The sequence below is a fragment of the Zonotrichia leucophrys genome, chromosome 4 (genome assembly GCF_028769735.1).
Source record: "Zonotrichia leucophrys gambelii isolate GWCS_2022_RI chromosome 4, RI_Zleu_2.0, whole genome shotgun sequence".
Lineage (NCBI taxonomy): Eukaryota > Metazoa > Chordata > Aves > Passeriformes > Passerellidae > Zonotrichia > Zonotrichia leucophrys.
This window is the reverse complement of record NC_088173.1, coordinates 19,467,130-19,490,339: the sequence shown is the minus strand read 5'-3', so window position 1 is coordinate 19,490,339 and position 23,210 is coordinate 19,467,130. Positions and strand designations below refer to the sequence as shown.

General features: G+C 35.1%; 1 protein-coding gene and 1 long non-coding RNA gene across 3 annotated transcripts in view; one reads left to right on the top strand and one right to left on the bottom strand.

Moving 5' to 3' along the window:
• The window catches only part of LOC135447309 (uncharacterized), a 45,467-nt gene extending 32,127 nt beyond the window's left edge, over nt 1-13,340 (bottom strand). For both annotated transcript variants that reach the window (XR_010440062.1, XR_010440061.1), the window contains exons 1-2: nt 13,267-13,340; nt 10,631-10,692 (exon numbers count right to left, since the gene is read on the bottom strand). This is a non-coding gene — a long non-coding RNA (uncharacterized LOC135447309). The remainder of the gene's footprint in view (nt 1-10,630; nt 10,693-13,266) is intronic.
• On the top strand, nt 1,050-22,925 carry ANXA10 (annexin A10). Its single transcript, XM_064712243.1, has 12 exons — nt 1,050-1,067; nt 6,566-6,647; nt 8,567-8,661; nt 12,625-12,738; nt 14,885-14,975; nt 15,776-15,855; nt 18,543-18,596; nt 18,733-18,826; nt 20,203-20,298; nt 20,939-20,997; nt 21,933-22,055; nt 22,857-22,925. Exons 1-12 carry the CDS (start codon nt 1,050-1,052, stop codon nt 22,923-22,925), a joined length of 975 nt encoding a protein of 324 aa, XP_064568313.1.
• The last annotated feature ends 285 nt before the right edge of the window (nt 22,926-23,210 follow it).

The window sequence follows — 23,210 nt, the reverse complement described above, 5'->3', positions numbered from 1 at the left end:
GGATTTTTTTAATTCTTTCAAAAGTCTTCCTAAATTATAACGAAAAAATCTTCATGCATGTTTTAATAAGTGCTCCAAAGTCTGTGATGGATACATTAAGAAAACCAAGAAGGTTTAGAGTGATTTAATCCTGAGCTACAGTCACTGTACAACTACTGGAAAACATTACCCCTCTTAAGTGGACTCAAATCAGTGTAGCAGTAGCCCATGCCTTCCATTCAAGTTGCAGGAGAGGATACAGACTGATTTGGTACCTCTATTTTTATGTTCCTCTATTTTATATTCCTTTTGTGGGGATGTGTGTGAGAAAACTTCATGTTTTAGTAATGGTTTATTACTACAGTAGTTATAATAAGCAGAAAACTATGGTATTAGCTATGAAGAATTAGTTTACTGTCAGTTGGATAGTTAGGATTCTGTGTAAGTCCTTGGATAAAGCAACAGTACAGGATTTTTGATCAACTCTGCAGGATTTTGCAAGTTGTAACTTGCATGAAAAGATGCTCTTTCACAGAGCTCCACTAAGCCTACCTGGTTACTCTGGGAGACATACAAGGGCTACAAAGCATCTTCCCGTGCATGCCAGCTACAAATAGACACTAGAGCAAGTGATGAGCTGAGCAATTTCAGCACAAGGATGAAAAAAGGAACTAGGCCAGATCCAATCTGAAGAGTAAATCATTAACACAAGCCCTTTTGGTAAGTGCTTCATCCTATGACTAGCTGAATTCTGATTTCTAAAATCAACACAGCAGAATAGAGGGTGTTGGGCTAATGACTCTGTTTACTTACATTATAATCACACTTATTCAATGCATGGTTAATGACTAAGCACACAGTATATCTAAAAAGCCCAAGGACACGAGGTACCAAGGTTCTGCTTCATTGTTACTTTGGAGCCTAATGTACTTGGTGTCAGTTTGATTGGATGGCTTCTCACAAATCTCCAAAGCAGAACAAGATTTAACCAAAGCAACTGTATTTTCTCTTGCTTTAAATCTAGGGAAGATACTATTCCATCTCAACAGAACTTGAAGACTCATAGCAAAATGTATTGTGGAGATTATGTGAGTATAATTGTTTGTTCTCTAAAATCTTCCAAACTTTTTCATTTCTCTTGAGTTGTTGTCACATGTTGGTATCCATTTCCCTTCACTGCTAGAAATTAATCTTAGGGGAAGATAATTTATCAATGATTTAGGTCTAATCCTGGTGTTACCTATGTGTATATATATATAAAGTCTCTGAAACAAAAACTAAAATAAGAATTATCAGTTCCTGTCTCATGATTCTAGACCTTTCAAGAAAAAGCAACGCAAACCTCCTTGTGAGGTCCTTTAGGTGGGTTTGCACTAAGCTGCTAAACAAGAAGATAAATTACATACTATCACCCAACTGTATTAAAGATATAAATGTGAATTTTTCAGAAGATACTCAATTCTGCCACTGTTGGGGGGGGGTTCTAATTTGACAAGACTATCTGTAGTTGCATAAAGTAACTAAATAGCTTTATCACATCTAAAAATTTGTTTTGTTCATAGTGTGAAAAATATTTTAAAGTAAAAAAATGCTACCTCTACAAGAGCCACAACACAGGAAGAGTTATCAGTGATTGTTCCCTATCTAAAAGCTGTACAATATATTAAATGGCTTCACTAGTGCTCTTTGAGAGAAAATGAAATTTTAAATCTTCATTCTGGAAACTGTTGTAGTTACTATTTCATGACAACAAAATATGAAATTTCTCTCTGTACCTGACATACTGATCATCAGGTTCTCTAATGATTTTCTTTCAGTTATTAGTGACATGAATAATGATTTGTTCCTTTCAAAGGCTTTTTACACATACATTCCCAACAAACTTACAAATCAATGTGGAATTTCCAAAAGAATAAATATTTTTCCCTTTCTTATTTTAATATAAAGTATAATTGACTAATTATTCCAGTCTTTCCAGTAAAGTATTTCTTCTGATAAATTATATAAATAAAGCATATATTTGTTTTTCTAAAGTGATTGCTATTGAATCAGGATTAGCAATATATTCCGTTTTCTGCAATTTGGGATCTTGCATCCTTAACTAGATGCAAGACAGTTAAGAACTTAAGAGACTTTCTTCTTAGTTTCTTCTTTTCCCCTCTTTTAGTTACAGTGATTTTGTAATCTATTCCTGATAATTTAAGGACGACAGAAAGAATACTACATCTTAAAAAGGTAGTAGATCAGATTCTGTTGGAGAAGACAAGAAATACAGTTTCTTTTCTTCTACTGATTTATTGCAACCAATTACATTTAAATAATTGACACTGCATCTGTATATAATATTTTTTCTAAAACTAATGGCAGTTTCCTTATAAAATAACTTAGAGAAGAAATATTTTAAAGTCATTGCAATTGGCAATTATCATATGTACAATAACAATGCAGTATATTTTGATAGCATTATAAAGAAAATCAAATAGATAAGAATTTTTTACTGTGACAAATGTTTGCAATGGTATGAAGCTTAATATAATGTAACTATTACATATTAGGCTACTGAACTACTTGAGCAGAGGGGACACAAGTTTCTAATTCTGATACACTGAATTACATCAAAATACTCCAGAATAAATGGTTTTAATATCAACTCTCTATTCCCTCTTCTTCTAAACATAAAAAGGCATGCTGATAAAGCCTTTTTTTCCCCATCATCACAGAAACAAAAAAGCAGAGAAGCAACTGTAGACAATGGGGAGTATAGCAGTCCCAGGAAAGACAGAAAAACCTGACTCCAGGCTTTCTCTGAAAAGTATTGGGATGGATTCCCAGGTTAGGTGAATTTTTACTGTTTATTCCAATTCCCATGCATTATGGAATGGAAAGGGAGAAAAATTAGGTATTTCTATGGGCTGGATCCTAGGAACAGACTTCCCTACTGAGGCATCCAGACAGAATGAGGACATGTAAGGCAGAGCTGCATGTAAACATTCTCCCCTGAATGCTGCTGGTATTTAAAGAGCAGTTTGGTCATGGAGCAGTTGCAGTTTCCTTTGAAGAGACTGAGCAACAAAATAGCAGAAAAATCACTCTAGCAAACCTCAATCAAGGAAACAGGGCTTACACAGGACTGAGTGGTGAGACCATAGCATTAATTGCTTCTCTACTCTTCTTAAACACTATTCTAGATTCCAAAAATGTCCTAGAAGTACACTTTGGACTTAGAGATATTTTTCAAGGAATTCCAGAACTTTGAGTATACCATTAATTCAGAAGCATAAGAAAAATAAAAATAATTCAGAAGTATTACTTTCTAAATGTGCTTTCTTCTTTAAGATGATCTTCTTTATATTTTACGCTACCCATATCAGTAATTACGTACCTTATCTGTGAACAATCAGATAGGATGGAGTCCTTCAAGATCACCAATGATATACAAACTGTTAACAGCAGCAGCCCCGCCAGATTCAGCAAGTCAAGGCATCATCCTTATTAGAGATTACACACAAAAAAATACCACAATATAAAAAACACCCTATAATAAATACCACAGGTAAAACTTTCAGAAATGAGACAAGATAACATCTGTGACCTCTCTGAATACATATACAAGGAGAGATGGAAGGCTTTGGAGAATGCATTTACTATGTTTAGAAGTATCCCTTCCACTACTGTATCATATTATAGAAATTAAATGAAACACATACAATAAACTCAAAACAAATCAAAGTACTCATGAAATTTTTATTTAATAAAGTTGCACTCCAATTATATCTTTGCAAAAGTACAGCTAGCTCCTAGCATGTGGTTAGCTAATAAAGAAAACATTTTATTTTAGCAGACATTCCCTATAGGAAATATTCAGACAAAGGAGTCTGACTTCAATTGCTTGTTATCGGCAGAATGACTTACTGAATAAATATTATTAAAAGGTTGTTCGTACTTCAGAATGCTTTTCCATCACAAGACTGAATTGCCTGAAGTTTGCACATCATAATTTGATAAAAGCAACCTCACCTTTTACTGATACTTTTATTGAACTGCTTATGACTTTGGTCAGAAAAAGCTGTAGCTTTCTTGCTTTAGCAGAGAAGGAAGGTAAATTCCAAGTATCATTTTCCAGAACCATTATAAATTTTTCCGACCCTTTCTAATCTTTTTCATTGTTCTGGTTCATTCCACCAACACCACACAAACCTGTCTGCTCAGCTTAATTTTGAATCAGTTTCTTACAGGAGAGTTAAAAGAACATATGCAAAGCCAGAGATATGTATAGAGTGCCCACCTGGGCTACCTCTGTAGAGGCAGATCTGCAGTTTTGAACATGAGGGTATCCTGAGATTAGAGAGAGGAATAAAGATCTTAACTAAAAAAAAAAAAAAATATCACCGAATCACCTTTGGAGATTTACTTGCTTTATAAAGTGCTTTGACACTTTGTGAGAAAAAAAGCAAAATTTTTTTTTTCCTCCTGAAAAACATATCCCCTTCACTAGGATGCTGCAGAGGAAAGACAGTATGAAAACCATTTTTCCATGTTCACATACAGCAGTTTGTCTAAACTAACTCACAAAAAGGCTAAATTGCTCTTGGAAATTACTCTCCTCTGATGCTTTTTTAAAGCCATGTTCTTTGTTGTGCTGAATTCTAATCTTGCAATGAGAGCTACAGCGAAATGATTAATGTATTGTGAGGGATGCTAGAATCCAGATATCAAAATTAAATTGTACAATTCTTCACATCCTTTCAGTGATTGCCCCCATTTCCAGAACAGACATTTCCCCCATTTTCTTCAGAAAATTTGTCTATTTGCGAATATTCAATCCACCTGTTCCTAGCTGTAACTTTGAACTTTATAATGAATTTGAATCATATTGGTAGAGGAATGCAATCTCTTATGAAGCTTTGTGGAAACACTGTTCACACAGTGAACAGTGGGGGGTGAGGAAACTGAATTCTATTACCAGTTAAAAATCTGTTACCAGCAGTTGAAACTCAATAGTCATTTATTCCATCGCCTTAGCATTGGCCAAATAATACGTTCAGACTTTGGACTCAGTCATGGGACTGAGTCATATTTTATTTAGCCAGTGGTTGTCTCAGAAAGGACCCCATGGCTTGTTCCTAGATGGAACAAGGTGAGGAAACAAACTGCAAGTACATGGTGAAACAGAGACAAAAGAATCAGGAAAAAAAACCCAGCTGTTTTTATCCGCAGTGTTAACAGAACAAGTCAACAGCCCAAGCATAATGCAAGTTCCTTTATCACTCAATCCCACATTACTGAGACTAATGGTTGTTTGATAATGTTTACTTATTTAAAATAATGTTTACTGCAAACATTACTGTTGATTTCTTTATTAGAAAAAAATTATAGAATTATTAGATTGAATAGAGAGTTGGTAGGCCACCTACCCCAGTCTTTGCTCATTAAGGGTAGGAACCAAAAGCTCCCTGAAATCAATAAAAATACTTTCATTTATACTATCTGAAATTAGGATAAAGCTCTCATAGTAAGAATATTAGAGTGCAAAAGTGTCCCTGCTCTTCTCAGCTCCAAAGAAGATTTCTGTTACTTTGTCACAATTTGTTTTACTCGTGTGGATGGGATGGAGAATATTGTATTTAGAGAAATTATATTCAGTGAACATAAACTTCTTCTGACATCACCAAGAAAGCCACAATGGAATTGGCACTTCTGTAGATTTAACTTTGCCATGAGGAGCAATTTCTGCTCATCACTGTAGTGTGCCATCTTAAGGCATGCAGAAGAGAAATCATGAGATCATACTGGTAATTTCCATATCCTTTCCAGAGCTTAGGGAAGCAAAAGATGTTGCAGAAGTACAACAGAAATGGCCATAGACTCAAAACTGGTCATCCTGATGTCAGAGTCCAATACTCTCTCACTAGGTTCTTTCAGTATCTGTCAACCTCAGTTATTTTCTTCTGTTTGTATTGCTCTGTGATTCTATTAAAATTAGTTCTTTTTATTCTTTCTAAGAAATTTGTGAATAATAAGAAAAAACACATGAAATAAACTATCACTGAGAATGAACTGACAATAATTAAATCAGTTCTAAAGCAACTAGAAAAACTGCATTGTCTTCTACATGTCAAGCTCAAAACTATCTCACTTGGCAGTGAGGTAACTTCACTGCTTGAATAAATCACCAGGTTTGTAAGCAACCTATGGATCTCATTCATCATTTCCTCGTTAGTCCTTTCAAATTAGAAATAACATGATGAATAAATATTGAAAACTGTCATGGATACCACAGATTAACTTTGAAATATAAAATAATACTTTTTACATGAGTTTGCAAAGGGATTTACATTTTAAGGTAAACCCCCACCATTTTTTTCCTATTAAGGCCTAACTGATACTAGGGGCAACTTCCTCCAAAACAGTCTGTCTTCCTATGGTCACCTGCAAGCTTAAGTTCTGTTTCATAAATCAAAAGCCACACATCCTGCTCCCCATGAAGCAAAGAAAATTTAAAGTTATGATTATTGGTTTGCAGCAGAATTAGGTATATCATGTTAAAAATGTTAAACACCTCAAAGTCTGCTTTTTCCTTTTGTAGACACAAGGAACAATTCTTCCTGCTCCAAATTTTAACCCTTTAACGGATGCCCAGTTGCTAGGAGGAGCCCTACAGGGAATTTGTGAGTATCTTGACTGATTCTAATGCGAATTTCCTCTTTTTCATAAAGCTCTCATAAAGCATTAGGCAAAATATAAACTCATAAAATTGTTACTGCTTATCTGCAAAGTCTTCAAGGAAACACAAGACACACTGATGATGTCCAAATAAATAGTTTGCATTTACAGGAACTAAGAGTTGATCAAGATTAATCTAAAATCCATACCAACACTTGCAGTAATGAACACTTCATTGAGAAAACAAGAAAAACAGAATTCTGTGTTGCATCACTAGAGTGAGGGCTAAGAAATGAAAGGATTTGAGTTGTAACTTCAACAACTAAGTGTTACCAACGTCTGCTAAGTCTCTTATTCAGTCACAAGAAATAAAACCAGATGGAGAAGAAAGTTTAAAGAATTCATTACCTTCTCAGTAATGAATTCTTAAAAACTTCTCAGTTTTTGCTTTCAGTGTTAGTTCCAAAAATCTTTTGTTCACAAAAGGATTTTTCTCAGTTCTGATTTTTTTCTTTTCCTATTGAACTTTGTTGGTATTGCTGAGGGTCAAGATATAGATTTGATTTTTTTTTTTTAAATCTTAAATGTCTTCCTCACTTTAAAACTGTTCTCTGTTTCAGAGCTTTTATACCCCTTGGGCTTTTCACAAGATTGTACAGCACCAAATCTTGCATGCTGTTTTCAATTTCTTTAATGAAAATGTGAGGACTCAGATTTAATGTCAAGTGAACCACAATAAGCATTATTCATCAAGGGGAATCTAAAGTATCTTTATGACCAAATTGGCTACAGATGAAAAGTTTTAAACATCTTCCTACACTTCAAAGAGTACTTCTAAGATAACATTGATAAAATAGGAAATATTTTAATGTTGCTAATATATGAAAATGTAGAGATTGTATTCTTCATCTAATACTCTAAGTACAAGTACATCAGCCTTAATTTTAACCTTCCTGTCAAAGTACATGGAACAAAGTTGTAATTTAAAGGACAATTGAAAAAATAAATAATTCATCTTCAGAGAAGGTAAAATCACCATATACTTTACAGACACTGACTGACCCTTAATCCTGCACATGGCATTCATTCTTATGAGGATGTTCAGTCACCCTCTGCTGATACTACACAAGTTTTATATTTATATTTTATAATATTTCCTATATCTGGACCATTCGCAGTTTTTACTAGAGAGACCACGGAAGCTGTAAAGATTCCTAGTGATAACTGTTTTCTGAAATGTAAAAAGAAATCATTAAGTACAGTATCCCAACCATTTGGATGCAAAAACAATTTCAAAACTCAAAAATACTTTTCTGAATATGCTAATAATATTTTTAAGCAATAATACTGATTCATTATAGAAGTTTACTAGTAAGTTCTACCTATCAAGCAAACCATCATAGGTAGCCTTCAATAAAATGCTCTTTTTAAAATGGAGTAAGATATAATTTTTAAAACTTCATACAGTTCCCCTGAAATTATAACTGAGTTTATCAACAAATGGTCTAACAAATTTATTATCCTGATAAAACAGATCCCTAATTCTTAAATGACAATTCAATCAATATCAACAGAACACACCAATATTACTTCCAAGGCTCAGCCACAAATCCTGCTACCAGGCCTAATTCTGAATCCTTGAAAGCTGTTTTATTGATGCTTTCAAACGCATTGAGCTGGTGAGAGGTGATGATGCATCTGGTAATAACAGACTGCTTCACCTTTTGATGGTATTACACAAGCAAGTGCAAGACACACAAGCACAGTAATATAACTGGTGTTGGCAAATATTAGTAGGATATTAGTCTCTTGATCAGTTTTTCTAAAAATTAGCATAATGTTCTTAGACAAAACAAGAACAATCACAAATATAAATAATTAACACCAGTTTGTTAATTTAGAGCCTGTGTCATTTCCTTTTCAGGTTGTGAAAAGGATGTGTTGATTGAAATCCTAACTCAGCGTTGCAACTCCCAGCGGCTCATGATTGCCGAGGCATACAGAGACATGTATGGCAGGGTACGACAAACACTTGGTGCTTTTATTGCTTCTTTCCCTCTGTGCAGCTGGCAGCCCTTCTCTCAGGTCACTCACTGGAACCACGAGCCTGTCAGACAGCTGGCTGGCACAACAGGTTGGCACACAACTGCTCATTGGCTATTGATACCTCCGAGGGTATCACCTTGTCATTTCTACAGCAGAAGTGTTGTCTGCCACACAGAGTTAGAAAAGAGCGGGGAAAGTTCCTTCTTCTACAGGCCATTCTTCTCTATTGACCAACCTAAAATATCTGAACAGACTTTCTTCCTTTATGTGCTTTTTTGGAATAAATAATAAAATAGTATTGTAACCAAAGAAAAACACCACACACAAGAGTTATAGGCTTTTACCTTGCTCACATAATGATTAATGTTCACATCTCAAGCACTGACAGTCTCACACCTCATTCCATATAGTCCCATATGTACATTAAGCACAATAGTCATCTTACCTGCTTAAATGTATGATCTTCGAAAACTGTTTAAAATTTAAGACAAAGTTATTTTTAAAAAACTGTATTTTACCTATATTTACTATATATAACAATGGAATTTTTGCTGAGTTCTTAAACATACACAGAGATATATACCCTCATTCTATTTCCAGATCTATTGTTGCTAACCAAATAACTTTAGGAAAGTTGCAGTGCCTGCATTTTCCTTAGCTGCTACAGCTATACAAGGGCAAAAACAATAGTAACATCCCTTGCAAAATTCTTGTGAAAGTCATGAAAAGTACAGTGTAAAACTAGATACTATTTGATTAAGTTGACTAGACATGCCCTTCCCCTGAAAGAAAGCAGACAAACACCTAGGACAAAATCCAGTTTTCTTCATTTCCTGAAGCCTGTAATACCAAAGGTTCACTGGAAAATTCCTTGCAGGCCAGTGTCTGCTTGCCATTGAATCTATCAGCACAAGTGAGAACAATGAGTTTGCACAAATGCTACCACAGAGCCATCTCCCTTGATTAGGGTTAACTAGAAATGGTTCATTCAAAAACTCCACATTTTATGATGCTTTTACACCTCCAGTTCATTAACCAGCAGAATGTTTGGGTGGTCAAGTTTTCTAGCGACAAGCTTTGTAGCAGCTCTACACTAAAAAACCTCAAAACCACTGACCCCTGAATAAGCTCAAAGACCCATTTACTGTCCTAGAACTGGAGGAAAAAGAGCTGGATTTAATCAGTGTAGTGGGTTGATTTTGTATTGTTACTCATCTCCAGGAGATCAGTGACTTTATTTGGACTGCTAAAAAAAATGAAACACACAATGATTGTGACATTTTAGACATAGCCTTGAATGAATAAGTATATTTTATAGAGACCACAACAATAACTGACAATCACAGCTATCTACCTTCCAGAGACCATGACAATGATAGAAATCAGCACCTAAATTATTAAACCTGTTTTTTCTTTTATGAGATATTTATTAGGTTACCATCACACATGCAAGTCATACAAGGTCAGTGTTAAGCCATGCAATATTCCTAAGTTTTAATGTTACTTATAGCAAACTAAAGTACATCGAGCTACCCCAAAGGTGCCTGGGACATGAAGCACCCAAGCCATTCTTCCCAAGTGTTCATTTATCTCCACCATTGGACAGTCCATCTCTACTCCTTCCATAGCAGCTGGCTGTTTTCTTTTAACATTTTCTCTACAGTGTTTCAACAGGACCTATCACTTTAACAAGGGAAAATATTTTAAAGCTTTGCATCATGTTTTTATCTTTTATTTCTACTCTCTGATACATGATGACCTAGAAATAATACAGTACCACAATAAAGGCTTGGAAATGTCCTTCAGGAACACAGTTACTTCATGTTTACAGAGACCAATTATTGACTTGCTCACCACTAGTCTAACTGGCTCTTCTTTTCAAAACAAAAACATAAAAAAATCAGTAAGCCCCTATGAAAACATATCACCTTTAAATTCACACCTCTTTCAGCCATATGAGTTAACATGAAGTGCTATAAAGGCGGTGGACACAGATCTGATGACCTAGAAGAAAAAAAAAGGACAAAGATGTCAGATGTCCTTTTAAAGAATCACAGTGTCTAAATCTATGAATAATAATAGAAGGGAAAGGCAAGAAAACAGTTTTCATATTCTAGCAATGGGCTACAGAACACACTAAAAAACATGGAACATACTCCAATACACCCACAATTTCAATTCAAATGAATTCATTAGGCACTGGGTACACTTCACAGTGCAAGATTCATCATGATACTCTTGACAGTTCCTTAAAAAAACCTGCCAAGAATGTGATGTATCTTACATTGAGTTGCACCAGTTTGTGCTTTGAAAGAATTTAGCACACATCACACTTCCCTGGCTGCAATTTGTCCCACTGGTTATATTGCATTGAACAAATGCACCATTAGGCAAGCCCAGTTTGAGTGGCAAACATCACAGGACAGAGAAGAGATGTGGCATGGCAACAGCAGTTTTAACCTTCTCAGATCAATTTATGGTGAACCTATCGGTCCCATCCTTTCCCTCTTTATTTCACTTCAGTCTGCCCAATATGGCAGCCACCTGGCCCATTCATTAGACAAATGTAAACTGAGACACATAAGGAGAGAAATATTAAAATTAAAAAGACCTGAACTAGCTGCATGATTCAGAAATACAAAGAAGTTTTAAGATTCCTTCTTACAATTAGGCTCCAAGGATTTCATGTAGCAAAGATGATTAGGAAATTATAATAGTGACAACTTAGAGCTGTCTTATTTTTTTCCAATACTTCCCTTAGTTCTGATTGCAGGAGTAATTTTTAAGTAGTATCCATTTGTATTATTAATTCATTTTCCCATAGGCATGTTGTCAGAAGTAAAATGTCTTAATGAATTAAATTCTACTCCCTGCGTGATTTAGTTGCTGTCAAATGAATCTAAAGTGCATTCACCAAAGACTGTGCATGTTTCTTCATCATAAATTTTATTTTTAATGTGCATGTGTCTTCCTTCATTGCTACTCTAGCTATTAAATTAATTATAACCAGAAATATATTAAAATCAAAGTACAGGCCTGAAAAAAACCAGATCTGGAAATATACTAGTTTATAATGGGAACTGTTTCTGGCATGCCTTTCAATTCAGACAGACTAGAACATGTTACAGGTGTCTAGTGCTGCACACAAAATGCTAAAAAAAAAAAGATCCCACAAGTGTCCTCAATCAAAAACAGTAACTAGTTGTAAGTTAACAAGCTTTTGGCATTTGCAGTGTTATGAAAGATGCTGCTATGAATGGGGAGGATGGGGAGGAAACTCTAATCCATTTCTTAGCTATCTGGCAAGAAAGCACTGAGAAATATGAGGAGGAAAAAAGGGGTCCCATGTTATTAATCCAGCATCTATCAAAAGTAGTGAACTAATTTAAAATGTAAAATATAACCTTGAATTGAAGTACATAACCTTCCAGCTATCCAAAGCTAATATTTTTATGTACTAGGAGCAATACAGATTATTTGTTCTTAATCTATTCACATGGTAACACTAAGAAGAACCAAAAGAAACCACTTGTGTTTTATGAGCTTGATCTTCCAAAGGTGCTTACGCCTCTCAGATTCACACAGGGAATAAATTAAGGGAAGCTGCAGATGCTCTGATGTGATATTCAGTTTTCCAAGACTAAGTAATAATTGCACTTAAACATCTACATTTTCTTCTCTGTTCTAAGAACTGAAAGCAACAATCCATTGTGGCCTACTGGCTTGTGCACCTATTCTCATCTTGCTCATACTAGTAAAACAAGCATGTACTACTTGAACAATTTTTTTTATTTTACTTAATCTTTGCCAAAATTAATCTTTAACAGTTCATCCTGAATCATTTAGGCAGAAAACCACTTATAATTTTTTAAGCTGTCTTAGTAAAGTGTGACTATAGAGATAATCCCGTCTGCGCACTCTCTTTTTCTTTTCAAGGATTTGATAACAGACCTAAAAGAGAATCTCTCTCATCACTTTAAAGAAGTTATGGTTGGCTTGATGTACCCACCTGCATCCTATGATGCCCATGAGCTTTGGCATGCCTTGAAGGTAATCTTTATATTCAGAATGCTTAGAGTAGCAGTCATTAATTAGAGTGCTGAACACATATGATTTTTTTTTTTTACATTTCATTGGTTGATAAACTACTGAAAGTTAGTACACTGGAGTAGTATACTATCACTTAGACCACTAGTCAACAGAAATACAGTGCTATTTCAAGCTTATCCATCAGTGTGCTAAAATCAGCATAAATAATATCTTTGTCATGGAACATACAAAGCCCATTTAACACCCAGGGTAAACTCAGAAAATGAATAAAGATTTATACAGGGAACCATAAGGTGCTGGGTTTTGCAAGCATTTATGTATGCTAGAAACCAAATTTATTTCCACAGCAAGCACCACCTCTCTAACAACCCATACTTCTTTAGCAGAAGATGTCTCTGCAGAAACACTTACAAATTGCTCTGTGACAAAGTGGCACAGCATACTGCACAGTCAAGAGGGCCATGATACACAGAGTATCACCATACAAGTTCAGAAGGCTTTAAGCATTCACCCAGAGTAACACCATACCTCATCTGAAGGCTTCAGGCATCTGCCCATACACAGTACCACCACTCCACTTCAGAAGGCTGCAAGTGTGTGTGCTTTCTGTTCTTCAGCCCAGCCTTTTATACCCTCTCATTGATGCACTGCACCTGTGTGTCCCTTTGGTGGTTGGTCAGTGCCCTGGGCACTCCATGGCTCATTGCTGTCAGTGCTGCTCACCTGCTGCTCACAGCTGCACCCACTGGGGATGAGGCTCGGCCACAGCCCCACTCCAAATGACCACAAACTGTGTGCCTACAACAAAGTAATAGTAACTCCACTGAAGCAGAACTGATTTCCCATTTTGAAGGAAATATTTCCTTGTCTTCCCTGGATCTGAGACTGCAATCCTCACACAACCGAAGTTTGTGAAAAAAAAATAAATTCAAACATCAGGTCATTTAATGGTGAAATTCATTCCTACAGGGCATTGTGAAGACCAAAAGCATAACTTAATTCACAGAGGACTTCAATGTATTCTTTGAAACCAGGCTGATTGCTGGCTATTGAAAATAATAATTCTTCTAAGGAAATTCCTGAATTACCGACTCCTAAAAGACAGGAAGGCATATCAGAGTTCAACATTGTTTTCCTTTTCTTTCCACGGATGTTTGCTACTGTCTGCTGTCACAAGCAAGACAGAGATTACAAGACTTTGAGCAAGATGATTTATCTTGCCAATTTTGAGAATTCTGCCCCCCCCCCCAAAAAAAAAGTTACTAGTTTTTTCTTGTTCTTCAGATACTTAAATAAATTTTTAGAAGTACTGGTATGTCTTTATTATAGTTGGCATTAAAAGGATTGTGAAATATCATTGCTAACAAAGGAATAATGTCTTTCATTAACATTATTGACAAAATTGCCAAGTTTAATTTTTCCTAAATGTGGGTCAAACTTGAATTTTTTTACAGTACTCTCTTTTGACCTGGATTCATATGGCCAAGGTAAAAAAAAACAGCCCATGTGTATCTATGGGCTCTAATGCTCTTCCGTTATTCCAAATGCAAAATATTCATTAACACTATCCACGTGTATGTCAAAAGCAGCAAGTGCACCACATCTTATGACAAGTGAAGTTTATAAAATTAATTCAAACTCTGGGAAAATACAGTGATTTGCAGCACTGCATGAACTCCATGATGCTTTACTTTAATACAAAGTTCTACACTAGATATTGCAGACTATAGCATTCCTAAATAAAATATTTAAAAAAAATATTATAAGAAGAGAGAAGACCAACATAATAACTATGCTCATGTCTACTTCAGATTTCCTGAACACTTGCTAGGGATGTATGCTCAATCTTTGCATCTGATTTCTTTCAGCAAGCAACAATTCTTACTAAAATTCTAAAATTATTCCTATTATGTTTCTGTCAACACTAGTCTTGCTTCATTTCCCACTTGCCAAGGTACATGATGAAATTCAGATTTAGAAATATATTTGAAATATATTAAAGTAATTTGAACAGGTAGGTTATGCAAAAGTACACTACAGAAACTGCTATTATTTTGTTATTTCTAATAAGGACATCGCTGCTTTCTTCTAAAAATTGGGGTTTCTACTACACAACATCTTTTCATATTTACTTCTTTCCATACAGGGAGTAGACACAGAAGAAAAATGCCTAATTGACATATTAGCCTCAAGATCAAATATGGAGATCTTCCAGATGAAAGAAGCCTACCTGATGCGTAAGCTGTTTTACCAAGTGCAGAGTAGCAGTTGTACTATGTGTGTTCTGGAGGTATTAGCACACCCAAAAGAACACAACTACAAAAATACAGTACAGACCAGTACAGCCTGGTTCCCTCTCCACAGCCTCTCCCACACCTACATACAAAAGGCTGAAGCAATGTGGGGGTGGGCAGGCCAGTGGGGACAGTGGCTGAGGGCCCCCAGCAGGGCCAGATGGATGTGCCAGCCTATTGAAGTGAAGGGAGACGACGCATCTTAATTGATCAGCATCGAACTCCAGTTTATTGATTCACCAGGCATATTTTATAACAGTGTTAATTAAGCTCATACATATTGCAAAATCTGAGCTCATCATAGGTCACAAATTTTTGTTTTCAATACCTGTGATTTGTTATTGAAACCAAGATTTGTGTTCTCACCCTGATAAGAATGGTTCTCAAAACTTACTTTTACTTTCCCACAACAGCCAAAGATAGAATGTTTACCTGTTATGAGAAAACTGCCTGAGAACTCTGCTGTTTACAGAAACGTGCCTGGGAAACAGGCTTGAGAATTAGCTGCTTACAGCTGCCTTTTACTTTTCCATCAGCTGTATATTTTCATGGCCTTTTTTCCTTCAAGCTATGTCTGAGCAAAATTCTCCAACACCAGCCCCACAGCCAGGTCCTTGTAGAACCTGCCCAGGTTATACTGGAATAGACTAAGCCTATTTATCCTTTATTTGATAATCTTCATTTGTACTATTCAGAGCATGTTCATTTGTGATTTAAGATTATATGGTTTTGGTTTAACCTAGAATATAATTCTGATCTTCAACAAGATATTGATTCTGAGACTTCGGGTCACTTCAGAGATACACTCATGAACCTTGCTCAGGTACTGTAAAAACAAGAACTGTGACTTACATTTCCAAAAGATTCATAATTACTTTCAATAGTATTTGATAAGTTTTACATTTTAAGGTGACTGTGATTAAAGCTAGTTCAATAGGGCTGCACTTTTAAACAAGAAACAGGAGGGAAGCTGATGAAGAGAAACTGAATTCCTTCATCTACTCTGACTTAGACTTTGGATATCAGATGGAAGCAAAGGTAAACAAATTATTTTATAAATTCCCCTTGGTATTCACCTGCTGACCCTTTGCTCCATCTGTCTCATCTCAAAATGTGTCTACTTGCATGAACAAATGTGACTGTCATTTTTAAAAGCATATGTTTTCTCCATTATCAGAAAACATCATAAACCAGTCAAACATTATGTGAAAATAGAGATATATTCACATTTGACCAAGAAATAAAGAATTAAAGAGTTCACTGCTTAAAATATAATGCCCTTTGCGCCATTGCATATGCTAAATCACAAAATGCTAGCCCAGAAGAAAAGGAAGTATCACTTTGACATACCAACTTATGCAGTTTTTTACCAGTCTGTAGTTTATACAAGAGAGTGTCACCCTTGTCATTCTCATTGCAGTCACTGTGCTTGTTATCTTTAGAATTTTTTGTAAACCAGAGTAACAAATAATAAAGGACTGCCATAGAATTACAGCATACATAAGGTGTATCTGTACTTTTAAATATGTGTATGTCTGAGGAAAAACTTCTTACACAAATTTGAAATAACATTAGGCTTCACTGAAGTTAAAAAGACAGAAGTTTCAAAAGCAGAAGCTATAAACAGAAATATTTTTTTTCTCATGCTGGATGTTTTTTCCCTAATAATGAAAACTTTTCCTTGCTTAAAAATGAAGAGCAACCTTACTTAAGCAACCTCACTTCTCATAATTATTAAAACCATGGGACATATTTACCTGTCAAATGAACCAAATTTAAAAGAATCTCTGATTATACATTACTGCTCCTCATTTTCTTAAACCCTAGGTATTGATAAAGAAGCCTAAAATCAGAAATTTTGTGGCTAACAAAATCTGCTATTTCACTCAAGATAAGAAGAGTTGTAGGAAATTTCAACTTGACTCAGTTATGAAGATTGTTAGTCAAATCACTCATGCTTGCATATTAGCTTATATTAAAACTCAGTGATATTCCATTAAAACATACCCTTTCTAATTCTATAACCATGGAACATTTCCAGTGCATCCTTCAATGCTTTCTTGCATAAAACCTCTGCTTTGATTTCTATTAAATCAAACTACTGAGACAAGTAAACATGCTCCACATATGCAGAGCAAACTATTCAATTGCTATAGTATTGTATTTATGGTTTTCGTGTCCAGCCTGAGCAGATCAGATTATATTAATCATATAGGTTATGATCCTTTCTAAGGAAATTAACAGAGATAAAAGAGTTTCAAATTCAGGCTAACTAATATTCTAGTCTAAAACAAACAGATTTTATTCTAATTCTCTTTTTTTGGGTACTAACTGAAATATGATAATTTTCTACAATTTTAAACATAATTACACAAATGTTACTGGAGAAAGTGGGCATTTGACTCATGTAGAGTATTAGTACAGTTATTTTATTGTACACTGCCCTGTCTTTATTCCCTTGTTTTCTTGTGTATGTAATTTTATGCAGCCATTTCATCAAATTCCCTTCAGATAATTTATCCTACTACTAGAAATTTCACTTAGTGAAATTCTCATCATTTAATTAACATGTAAATTAACATTTTTAACAAAAAAGAACTATAAATAAATCATTCTACAAGCTGACAGCCAATACCTAATTTTAATCCTTCCCTTCATATGTAACACAACTGTAAATTGTAAACAAAATTGCTTCAAGCACATATTATTAAGGCAGAAAATACATGAGCTCCAGATTTTTCCAAGTTCTGCACACAAGGCTGATTTGTATCTTTAGAAGATGACTATGGTTATAAAAGCAATTCCACAAGTAGCATGTTCTTTTCTTTTTCTGACTATATAATTCAGAACATAGCGTGTTTACTAAAGAATTTAGCTTGGTTTGTGTAACTGAAAAGCTAGTGCATGTATGTGAATTTTAGAAATATTCTTTTGGGGTTTATGTATCAAAGTTGTCAAACCATTTCCTAGCTCTGGATCTTAATTTTAGACAATTATGAGCAAGCAAAATCTCTATTATTTTATGAGCTTGCTCTATGGTTTGTGCAGGAAGAAAAATACATTGAGAAAAGATTTTTCTGGTAATATGAATATTGATAAGAACTAATCAGTATGGCAAATGTTACTCCTATCCTTATTTTCCCCTCAGAGTTGCATATTAGAGTAAACAATATAACATCCATAATTCTGAAAATGGTGGTGGGATTGTGGTGGTCAGGTAAAAGATTTAAAATAGGACTAAAAATGGGATAGGTTTATCTACTTCCCCCAGTTTTTCATCTCACAAGACTGTTTTTTATTCCAGAATTCCTCTCATTAAAGAAATTTAAGACATAATGTGACAACTTGAAGACATTTGCAAATTCAACCATGCAAAACACTGATCCCACCTAAAGGCCTATATATGTTACCTCAAGAAATTCAACACAGCTTCATACACAGAGAACGTTATATTCCTACAGTGGTTTAGGATTTAACTTTTGAAGAATATGTATCTCTTTTTTCCCTCAGGGAACAAGGATGGAAGGATATGCAGACCCTTCTACAGCTGCTCAGGATGCAATGGTAAATATGCTCAGATGTGATGTTCTCAAACATTAAAAAAAAAAAAAAATAACAGAAAACAAATGTTGAAAAGTGATTAAGGATTTACTTTAAATATTTTGCTTTTTTTGTTTTTTCCATTTTTCTGATTTATTAGATTCTATGGGAAGCATGCCAGCAGAAGTCAGGCGAACACAAAAACATGCTGCAAATGATTCTCTGCAACAGGAGTCAGCAGCAGTTGTGGATGGGTAATCCAGCAGTTCAGCTGTTTGAATATAGAGTGTAAAGGAAAAATGTGACTTGCTGAGAAAGCCATGCTTTGCATACCAAGACAGTCAGTGTGCAGCAGGACATTAGCCTGAAAGCAAGTGTGAACTGTTGCAGCTCTCAGACTTGCACTGATGTGAATGGCAATTTGGAAGTAATGCAAAACTGAACTTTGCCCGATGACTACTGACAGCTGTAGACAGAACAGACAGGCATCAGGATGCCTAATAACCCAGAGAAGAATGCATTACCAAAAAAAGGCAAATGTTACAGCTGCACTGAGTCAACACATGATAAAACAGGATAAGGGAGATTTTTCTTAACTATTTTATCCATTTTTCTTAAGGAACTCTTACGAGGGAAAACACTTAGGGAGAGCTGGAAAACATTTCAACAAATGTTTGCATATGAAAACTAGAATGTGTGGTAGCTTTTCCCCAGAAGTTTCATAGAAATTTTTGGTGGGAGCACTTCAGTGTTCACATCTGCTCTCCAGCAATGAACATAAACACATAAACACATAAACACAAGGGCCATTTTTATTAAAAACAGGAAATCAGACATAGCTACAGAATGCAGGAAATTTATGTGAGCTTATCCAAATCTTCCATTGTAGAAAATAAACCCATTTCACCTGGTGGCAAGTTTGAGTTTCTGCTCTGCAGTAGACAAACAGTCTGTCTGCTGACTAGTTTATCACTGTGCAGCCAATGTATTTTTTACTTCAGCCTCCAACAGTAGCTTAGGACTACTTTGCTATCACAGATCAACAAATTCATTCAGCTGATGATGACAGGATTAACACACCTGCTCTATGCTCTGCTCTCCTCCTGAGATCTGAGGGCCCTGCCTGTACTGCAGTGCTCCATGAGTTCTACAGTCAGCAGAAGAAGAATTTTCCTCCTTCCCTAATGGAGAAAGCGCAGCCTGGATGTTTGCGTGTGTGCCTGTCTGCACCTTGCAGCGCGCGTGCGCGTCACGCCACTCCTGGCTCCTGCCACCTTCCACAGCCTTGCCAGCTGCAGCCAAGCCAAGCAAGGAAGTGCCTTACTAGCAGGACGCTCTTACCAGTGTCAGAAACAGATGTTGCTAGATATGTGGCATGCACTCATTTTATACTCCAGGCTGAAGAATCCAAGGGGGAATGTCCTAGAAGCCAAGTTTCAAGCTACTCATTTAGGTTGCCTGACCTGGGCAATATAAACATAATGAAACACTGAGAATAATGAAGGTAAAAAATAAACTCAATAGTTATAGTACTGGGGAGAAGCAAGAAAAAAAAAACATAAAATGCAAGTTGATCATTATGAATGAGCTAGAATAAAACAAGATCTTTTTTCCACCCCTCCCCCCCAAGTTTTCCAGGAGTTCCAAAATATCTCCGGGCAAGACATAGTAGACGCCATTAATGAATGTTATGATGGATACTTTCAAGAATTACTGGTTGCAATAGGTAATGTAAAGGTATTGTTTTTACTAGCAGCAATCTCTTAATAAACTCTAGTATATTATCTCTTGTGCATTAAGAATACTATTTTTCTGATATTTTATCCACTTTAATCTCCTATATTATGCAATTAAATTTTCAGAGAAAATTAGAAAAGAATATTTTAACTACTTTCCCCTGTTAGTGTAAATCTAAAAATGTATCTATGGAGCACTAGCTTCTGACTGAGCACAACTAGTATGTACTTTATTTGATAATAAATTTTGTGTGATAACTGCATTTGCAACTGATTGTACATATATTAAATAACCAGCTATGTTTTCAGGACTTTGGTGGTATATAAACTAGTTTCAAGCTCTATGTACATTTATCTTTCATTTATAGAGTAAGGATAGAAATATTCCTACAAATAGAACATGTGAGTATATTCACTGATATTTAATAGGCCTTTTGAAGCAACAGCAATGAAGATCTACCACCAAACTTTCAAAATTATAAATATGGTTGTATTAGTGAATATTGGTAGCTTAATTTTAACCTGAGGCATGGACAACACTACCCAGATTTTCATTTCAAGGAGCCCAAAGCCTAAAGAAAGTATTTTATAATAATCTTCTGTTTACCTGTTGCAATTCTTCCCTCCTAGTTCTCTGCATTCGTGACAAGCCTTCCTACTTTGCTTACAGGCTTTATAATGCAATTCATGTAAGTAGTCATTCTACCTCACGTTTCCTAAACATAAGATTCCCTTATTTTGTTGGTTTTGTTTCTTTGTTTGATTGATTATTCTAAAACCAGTACTTACAAATCAGTCTCTTCAATCTTTAAGGGGTGACTGTGTGTTTTAAAACTGTACCTACATAAATTTCAAAGCAGTGGTGCCTAAGCAACTAAGCAGCAGAAGTGCCTAAGCAGTAGAAGTACAAGTTTAAGTATTTAGACACCTTAAAAACTATCTGTCTGGTAACTGTCAATTTTTTTTTAATTGAAGACATTTTTCTTTGCATGGAAACTCCCCCTGCTGTGCAGAACTCAATGTGCATTATTCTTACTATATAATTTTTTGTCTGTAGAGATTTAATAAGTATGGCTAAAACTTAAATAATAAATTAATGTTACATGAAGACAATTATATTTCTTTGTAGGGCTTCCTGCAGATTCTTTTATTTTTTAAGTGCTAACTTCTTTTGACGTTTTATTGCCACTAGATGTCCCCATTCCTCACAGAATTATATTGTGAAAATTTATTTAGAAACAGTTAAAATAAAACACATCTGAACAAAACCAATATAAATTCTAAAGCTATGGTTTAAAATCTCACAGAATTCACATGAGGCAGCAGTTTTTGTGAAATTTATTACTGGCCTCATTATAGTTTGAGTGGACACTACAACAACAGTCAACTGCTACTCAAAAACTGAATTCCTAGGAATACTGACAAAAGTTTGTCATATTTTCCTTTTTTAAAAGTTTCAGTGCATGGACAAACCACTGACATGGAGGGACTCCTTGTTACTCAGTTACACGAATTCTATTATTTGAGTACATGAAAACTCAGTAGAATAAAACCCTTGGACTCTTTTAACATCTAGGATATCTTTATGGGTATTTTCTTCTCTCATTTTCTTTTTTCATTTTAGGACTTTGGGTTTCACAATAAAACAGTTATTAGGATTCTCATTGCCAGGAGTGAGATAGACTTGATGAACATACGCCAGCGATACAAAGAGAGATATGGGAAATCACTCTTCCATGACATTAAAGTAAGCTTTTACAAACTTCTGCATTTATTCAGCACTGCTATCACACAGACTGTACCACTCTGTTTAGCCATTTGCTTTAAAACCAAACAAACAAAAAAGCAAAGTGTAAAAACAATAGCACAATTTCAGTGCCTCAGTTTGATTTGAGTAAGTGCGAAATTAATTCTCAACTCATTCTCTGTGATTTTATCCCTCTCCAATGCAAGATGTGTTTATAAACAGGGCATGACAGTGTGTGCTGAGCAAGAGCTTGTATGAATGGTTTCCACACTAATTGAGAACATCTTATCTCATGTTGATCTGTAAGGCTAGGCTGCTACCACTTTTGTGCAAAACTAAAGTAAATATCTGGTTTTATCCTTGTGCTTAGGTATCCAGGTGCTTCACAAACCCTGTTCCTCTTGTACTCCTGGTCTGCATCTTAAAAAAAAAAACTTTGAATGTGTTTAATTGTAAAAAAAGTACTCTTGCTGCGACACTACATTTTTATGTCACTGTAATCCAACTGCAAGATGTGCAGCAACTTTATGAAATTGGTCATGAATTTTTGGTATTGAACTTGAGAATTAATAAACAGATTTGATCCAGCCTTTCAAAGATAGATGGTTTCTAGGTGCCCAAGCAACCAAAGGCCATGGCAAGTGAAATTTTAAAAAAATCTCAGCCTAGAATTCTTATGAAAACAATGTAATGTTTTACAGAACCTCATAATAGTCTAGTTCTTGTCACACACAAAATAAAAAAAAATTTCAGAAAATGTATAGTCACCAAAATGTTGATTTTTTTTTTTTTTCTTTGCAGCATTTTGCTTCAGGGCATTATGAGAGTGCTTTACTTGCTATCTGTGCTGGTGATACAGAAGATTATTAAGAAGATGCGCTCAGAAGGCTGTGCAAACCTATTTTAGATAGAAATTGAAACTATATGCAATGCACTAACTCTAAGAGATTCCTATTTCATATAACAAAACAGCAAAATTAGTAATGTACATTTGCTAATATTACATCTTTCTTGAGACAGGAAAAAATGTTGGCAGGAACACGGTTTTATCCCTAGTTCTAATTAATATTTCTGATTTTATGATTAATGTAAATTAATGCAACAAGTGGTAAAATTACTCTGTGCAGGCATTTGTTTATCATTTAGTGTCATAAC